Source organism: Pyricularia oryzae, chromosome 1 (assembly GCF_000002495.2).
Source record: "Pyricularia oryzae 70-15 chromosome 1, whole genome shotgun sequence".
In the NCBI taxonomy this organism is placed as follows: Eukaryota; Fungi; Ascomycota; class Sordariomycetes; order Magnaporthales; family Pyriculariaceae; genus Pyricularia; species Pyricularia oryzae.
This window is the reverse complement of record NC_017844.1, coordinates 5,187,944-5,194,921: the sequence shown is the minus strand read 5'-3', so window position 1 is coordinate 5,194,921 and position 6,978 is coordinate 5,187,944. Positions and strand designations below refer to the sequence as shown.

Genomic DNA, 6,978 nt, shown 5'->3' with positions numbered 1-6,978 from the left:
CCTGGAAGACTAGATAGCCAATATACTCTGTCCTGTTACCTGATCGCCCGCACCTACCTGTCCGCCCTGCCTGCCCGTGACACGGGGGTGGTTATGTGTACCGTGGGTAGCGTTACGGTCCGAACTTCCTTCAGTTCGGACCGTGTTTTCTCTAATTCGGCGAAAGCGGCATCCCGGGAGGTTATGGCGGAGGCCTTTTCCATGGCCATGGCCAGAATGTCGGCCTGCGCCTTGTCGCGGACACGGTCCGTTTCGGCGCGGGCGCGTTGGGTCTCGGCGCGGGCGCGTTGGGTCTCGGCTTCCTGCATTTCTAGGCAGGAGTTCAGGCGGACGTTGCTATCGTGCAATAGTTGCAGCTTTTGGTAGGAATCGGAGATGTAAGACACCCATTGTTCAGGGTGTCCTTGTAGGTGTTCGATCAGTTCCTCGGTCGAATCGGTTAAGATCGGGGGTTGCAGTGACGCAGGCATCGCGGGCACCTAATGAAGGAGCTACGTAATGTCACGGGCAGGCAGGGCGGACAGGTAGGTGCGGGCGATCAGGTAACAGGACAGAGTATATTGGCTATCTAGTCTTCCAGGTACAGGGTAGCAGGTGGTTGTTGACGAAGACGTAGCTCGAGGAGCTACATATCGGAGACTGCAGAGATTTCGCGTAGATATACGCGCGCGAGGCGCTCGGCCCTCGCGCCTTCACGTGACAGGGGTCATGACTAAGCGACAGCCCAGTGGCTGTCCTTCAGGTCTGTGACACCGCAAATATTATATATTATAAATTGGAATATATATTAAATTTATTGAATTGCATAATATATGCAACGAAAATTTAATTTTTAATATTAATTAATAATAAAAACCGCCCGTTGCGTTTTATCGATATTTTAAAAATATTATTAATTAAAAAATTACAAATATACCGTTAAATATTTATATACGGGTAACCGTTTTTTTTATAAAATAATTGTAACGATTTTAGTTTGGATTTGTTTTTCCGCGCGGTATTTGCCCTATTGCGGTAAATTTCGATATATTAGGTATATATGCGGGTTTTTAAAATAATTGGAAATTTTGGGGACGTTATAATATAAATATATTTCCGGTAAATACAATTATATTGTTATGGAACGGGATTATATTCGGTATAAATTAAATTGTTAACGATTTTTTAAATAAAAAATTAATGCGGGGTGGCCCACGGTTTTTTCGAAAATCAAAGTTTTGTAACCCCCTTTTTGAGGGGGCCCACAACGAACAGCCCCCAAGTAGGTATGAGGTGGAGACAAACGTCCAATTACTGGCCAAGGCTGGATGATCTACGAGCACTCCAAAACCATAATATAGCAACACCAACAACAAAGTTTTCATGTAGTTATTTACCCATGACACCTATGTGCTCGCTCTCCATCGTTAAATTAATGAAAACCGAAAGAAAAAACGCCGACAATGATTGATGAGGAGACGCCAAAGAAAGAGAGAAAAAAAAAGCGTCTTAACTCCGCCACGCCATGCTGCATTTTAATCGCACCAGGGACATATCCCATTTCCTCTTGAGAATCGAGTGGAAACAAGAGTCCGGACGACTAAAGAAAATGTCGTCCACACAGAAAAAGAGACCGTGGAAACACGCCAAACCGAACTTCAAGCCAACCAGCCCAGCATCTCCAGCGTGTTCCTCGACTCGAGGCTGCTCATGCCCGAGACGCCCAGACCCCTGGCCTGCGAGCCCTTGCGCAGCTTCTGAAGGCCGACGGCGACCTTCCACCCTTCCTCCTCCCCGACCACAAACAGGTACCGCTTGCCCTCCTGATCCCTGATGGTGGCGCGGAGCAGGTGCAGACCCTTGGTCGCCTGCGACATGGCGCTGCCGCCCAGGTTGGGCGCCAGGCCGCGGCCGCACTTGTCCCTGCACTCGCGCAGCTCGTCGGCGAGGTGGGCATCGGCCTCCTCTCCCAGCAGCATCTTTGGCGCGCCGCGGACCTCTCCCCTCCGCGCTCCCGCGCCGCCCATGACTCCGCGCAGGAACGAGCTGCCGGCGGCCTGCTGGTTCTTCTTGATGTGGGGCGCGTCGTCGTCGCGGGCGGCCAGGGCGGCGACGTGGGCGGGGCACCAGACCTCGACCTGCTTGAGGGTCCAGGCCTTGACGTCCCACTCGCGCTGGGGCACGCCGCGGACGTCGTCGTCGATGAAGAGGCCCTCGGTGGTCACGCGGAGGATCAGGCCGTCCGTCACGGGCGCCTGGCCCGAGATGAGCTGGCTGCTGGGCGTCTTGGCGAACTGGTTCAGGAAGCCGTACACGGCCCGGATCACAATCTTGTCCGGGTCCTTTGTGCTGTACGGCATGCGCATAGAGGGCGGCGGCGTCGTACGAGCCGTGCTCTGCGACGGCGCGTACGACGACTCCGAGTACTCCGAGTTGGACTTGCGGTGGTGCGACCGCTTGGGCTTGTCGTATGGCCGGTACGAGTACGTCGTCTCCTCGTCGTCCTGGTAGGTCCTGGCGCTTGGGTGTGGGGGTTTTGAGTTCGGCGTGGCCGGAGGTGGTGTCGAGGTTGAAGCGGTTGATCGTGGCGGGGCGGGCTTCGGTGACGGGACTGAGGTGGCTGATCGTGGCGGAGCGGGTTTCGGTGACGGGACTGAGGCGGTTGATCGCGGCGCGGCGGGCGGTTTCGGGGATGCGGGCTGAGGAGCGGGAGTCGGTTTGCCGTTGGGCCAAGGGTTGATCTTCTCGCCGCTGCCGGAGAATGCGTAAGAACCCCCCTTGCGAGGTTCTTGTGCCTCCTTTTCCTTCTCTAACCTTTCCTTTTCCAACCGTTCTTTTTCTAACCTCTCTTTCTCTACCCGCTCTTTCTCTAACCTCTCCTTCTCTAGCCTCTCCTTCTCTAACCTCTCTTTTTCTAGCCTGTCCCTTTCCGCCTTTTCTTTTTCGAGCTTTTCCTTTTCGAGCCTCTCCTTGGCCAGCCTTTCGGCCAACTCCTTGGCTCGGAGCTCCCGGAGCTCCCGTTCCCTTTGCTCCTTCTCCCGCAGCTCCCGGAGCTCCTGTTCTTTCTTTTCGAGAGCTTCTCTGAGCTCGCGTTCCTTCTTTTCCCGCTCCGCCTTTTCCCTGGCCTCCTTCTCGGCCTTTTCCCTCTCCCGCTCGGCTCGCTCGCGGGCCTCCTTCTCGCGCAGCTGCTTCAGCCTGGCGGCGATAGCTTCCCGCTTCTTTTGTTCCTCCTCTTTCTTCTTCCGTTCCTCTTCCCTCTTGCGAGTCTCCTCCCTTGCACGCTCCCAGGCGCTCTTGTAGTCCGGCTTGGGCTCGGCCTTGGGCTCTGGCTTTGCCTCTGGTTTCGGCTCAGGTTTCGGTTCTGGCTTGGGTTGTGGTTTGGCTTCTGGCTTGGGCTCTGGTTTGGGTTCAGGTTTAGGTTCAGGTTTAGGTTCAGGTTTAGGTTCCGGTTTGGGTTCCGGTTTGGGTTCCTCTTTTGGAGGTGGCGGCGGCGGCGGCGGAGGGGGCGGCGGTTGCTCCTGCTGCTGCTGCTGCTGTTGGTGGTGATGGTGGTGGTGGTGCGGTTCGGGCTCTGGCGAACGTTGCTGCCACGACTGCTTCGGTTTGTCCGACCCAGGCGGCGGAGGGTGTGGTCCGCCGTTCTGATTCGGCGGAGTCTCGTGTCGAGGCGGAGGCGGAGGGGGTCCGGAGTCCCCGAAGCCACCGTTGGCGCTTCCATTCCCGAACCCGCCAGCTCCGGACCCGCTGTTATGGGAGTTATGCCTCGAATGGCCCTGACCGCCACTACTTCGGAAACCACCGTCACCCTGCTGTGTTCTACCCAATGACCAGGCGCCGAGACCAACAGCTACGGTCAGCATCGTCATGCCCATGGAACCCATGCCCTGGAAGTTTGACCACCACAGCTTGAAGGCTGGGGCCATGCTCTGCACCACGACGACGAGGACTATGGCGGTGGCGAAGCCAGCCACGAAGCTGTTGGTGTTGGGCCTCAGCGATGGGAGGTACAGGAAACCGGCCCCGGCCGAGTGCTCCGGTATTATGAATACATCGTACTTGCCCGGGGGCAGACCGCCGCTCCGGGTCGTCTTGGGATTCTCACCGTGCGGCGGCGGTGGCGGGGGCGGAGGGCCGCCGCTCATGGTTGTGGTATTTTTGTGCTACTGCAAGCAAGCAAGCTTTGGACTCGGAAAGTTTAATTGAGGTTTTGGGAGTGAAGATTGTAACAAAGCATGGAAATTCTTGTTTCGATGTTTCAAGTCGAGAGAGTACCAAGATAATGTAGGTGTGGGCAGAAAGCCACCTGCAGTGACTCGTGGCTAAAGCTGTGTTTCGAAGTAACGGGAAAGTGAACGAACGGGTGTGGAGAAAAAAACAAAGAGAAAAAAAAAGGGCAGGGGTAGTTTTTCGCTCGGGTTAGTGCTACCTACCGTCGCCCCCTTCAGTTCCAGCCCCTACCCAGCAGTGGGGGCCCGCAACGGTTGGTCAACAAGCACGGCCCGTAGCAACGGCACGCAGTGCATGTGCCAATCAACCAGTCGATGGTCTTATTTTCCCGCTACAGATATCGCTCTTCAATTCTTCATTGGCAAATGCAAACCCCGCTGATGCCCGATGATAGTCAAAATCTGGGTCGGACGCTTCGGTTTGGTTTCTTGGAAGAAGGATTGGTTTGTTGTGATTTGTTTTGTTTTGGAATCAGATGCAAATCTTTATTTTGTTTGTCCTACCTTCCTACCTCGTCTTGTTTATGCAGAAAAAAAGCAAAAGTAAGTAAATTGGCAAATGAGATACTCCGTACCTGTTACCCGGCAATAAGGGATGGTTACAGGGCTTGCAGGGTTGTACGATAGCTGAGTTGCCAGCAATCAAAATGGATGTCATCTCAACTTTGGTTTGATCTTTAGTGGGAAAGTATATCGCCCCCACCCGTCCGTCCCCCCAGGATGTCACCCGATTTCCCGCCTCTCAGTTCTTGGTTGCCGAAAAAAAGACGTTAGTCAGGACCCTGAAAAACCAAGGAAAACAATGGTATTCTTCATCGCGCTTGGAAAGTTTGAGACTACTGAGACCGTGTTGACAGCAGTAGCGATCAGAGACATAAGCGCCCTTATTTATGGGGAGACTGACTAGGTCCAGGTAGGGAGTGGAGCGATTGAGGTGAGCTGGCTTCGTCCGTGTACTGTACCAAGCTTACCCTACCGTTGGGGTTGGACGGTGGGGTTTGTTTGTTTCCACCGGAATGGTTTCCTGTCGTTTGTGCCCCAAAAGGAGCTAGTTGGGAGAAGAAGCAAAAGGAACAAGCCCCCGAGTGTTCTACAGAGTGATTAGTACCGACTTTGGGGCGAATCCGCGATTGCTGTAGATTGGATGGGGAAATCGGTGTATTATCCCACACGGGTATCAGAATGAAAATCGAAATTGAAAATCCCTGGGGCAAATGTTTGTTGCCGGCGGCTAGATCGCCATGAGCTTTTTTTTTGTTTTCAACATGAGGGTTGAAACTGGGCAGACCCAGCATTTTGGTCGAATTATTTATAACATGCTTCGGTCAGAGAGACAGGCTTGGTACTGTAGTCTGCTTCGGTAACAGATGAAATAAAAGTGAGGTTCTAGGGACGAGGAACAAAAGCCAACAAGGTGCATGTTGCAAAGTCCAGACAGTCTACAGTATATTAACTAGGTTACTATTTGCATCAGCCCGTCTCGCGGATCAGCGGACTGACATACTCCGTACAATTCTCCATGATTGCCCGATGATTTTGTAGAATATAATCCACAATGCAAAGTTAACTTACCTTATTCACGCTGTAACGAATTGATGTTTGAACAAAAGTAAGATGAGCATTTGAAGTCAAATTTGGAATACCTGACTCTTTTTTCAGTCATATAGTGATAAAAAAATCTCAATAGCACCTGGGTATGTGGTATAAAATCGGCTTGTTGCTCTCTCTCATTCTTTTTGTTTCGTGACTACTTTTCTTTGGCTATCTACTTTACTTTCGTCAAACATTCATTCAATTTTTACTCTTGCTTATAGCTTACGCTCAAAGTTTCCTGCAAGCCAAAATGAAGGTCCTTCAACTCCTCTTCGTCACCCTACTGACGAACGCCTTCATGGTCGCCGCCAACAATGGTGGTGATGATGATTGCGCTGCCGCCGAGGAAAAGTGCATTAGAGATTGCCAGGCCCAGGGTGTTAAAGGGATACCCGTAAGTAACCACCTTCCCACCCAGCCTCACAACAGTACATGAAGCAATTTATTCACTCAAATTTCAAACTTGAATAGAAAGAGAACAGTTGCGGAAATTTGAACGGGGAAGGCCCAATAACCACTACCTGCAAATGCAGGTAAACTCGATAACCATTCAAATTCAGGATGTTGTGGGCCGGCGTGGCCCGCTAGTGGGGCAGAGCAGTCAATGTACATGGTCAGGACGGGTGGTTTTCCCATTGGCAGATCGAGTCTATTGCAGCATAAACTCTTTTGATCTTATTACGAGAGCAAATCTTATAGGGAGGAGTTGGAAAAACTTCAAGAGCCATCCTGGGTTCCCTGCAATACAATATGTCTGCCAACCTGATCTTCAAGCCCGGGGTCTTCTATTTGACTCGCCGGCACAATGCGGTGAATTGGTTTTTGACAGCACTGTAATATCAATGCGATACAAGTCGGCAGGCAAACAACAGATCAAGCGAGCAGTAGAAGAAAGTGCCCACCCAAAGCCACCATTTGTCTGTAACCAGCGGAACAGAGAAGCAAGTCGGGCGGTCTGGGTAACGCTGTCGAATGACGGCCAGCTCATCGCGCGTTTGGCTGGAACAAATGCCTCCGCGTCTGTTGCCACGACAACCGATATTGCAGCGTTGTGGCGTGACGTAAAGGTGCAGCGGGGCCGAGACCTGGGCCACGGGCTTGGGTTGAACAAAGGCATTTTGATCATTAATCAGCGCTAGCCGCTGTGATTCAACTTGTGACTCAAACGTCACAGTTCCAA

General features: G+C 52.4%; 2 protein-coding genes across 3 annotated transcripts; one reads left to right on the top strand and one right to left on the bottom strand.

The window, feature by feature from the left end:
• Positions 1-1,254: 1,254 nt before the first annotated feature.
• Positions 1,255-4,322, bottom strand: MGG_13058 (uncharacterized protein). Its single transcript, XM_003710243.1, has one exon. The coding sequence runs from the start codon at positions 4,119-4,121 to the stop codon at positions 1,638-1,640; it is 2,484 nt and encodes an 827-aa protein (XP_003710291.1). The 5' UTR covers positions 4,122-4,322; the 3' UTR covers positions 1,255-1,637.
• A 1,453-nt stretch (positions 4,323-5,775) lies between these two features.
• Positions 5,776-6,937, top strand: MGG_05429 (the record flags this gene model as incomplete). 2 transcript variants are annotated; one of them, XM_003710241.1, is made up of 4 exons in its annotated part: positions 5,776-5,899; positions 6,044-6,192; positions 6,332-6,404; positions 6,573-6,937. In XM_003710241.1, the coding sequence occupies exons 2-4, from the start codon at positions 6,049-6,051 to the stop codon at positions 6,935-6,937; spliced, it is 582 nt and encodes a 193-aa protein (XP_003710289.1). In that variant the 5' UTR covers positions 5,776-5,899; positions 6,044-6,048. The 2 variants fall into 2 exon arrangements, with proteins under 2 accessions (XP_003710289.1, XP_003710290.1); XM_003710242.1 differs by lacking the exon at positions 5,776-5,899 and having other exon boundaries at positions 5,915-6,192; positions 6,270-6,937.
• Positions 6,938-6,978: the final 41 nt, after the last annotated feature.

Coding starts and splice junctions, on each gene's coding strand:
- MGG_13058 (XM_003710243.1), bottom strand. CDS start 4,121: ATGAGCGGCGGCCCTCCGCCCCCGCCACCGCCGCCGCACGGTGAGAAT.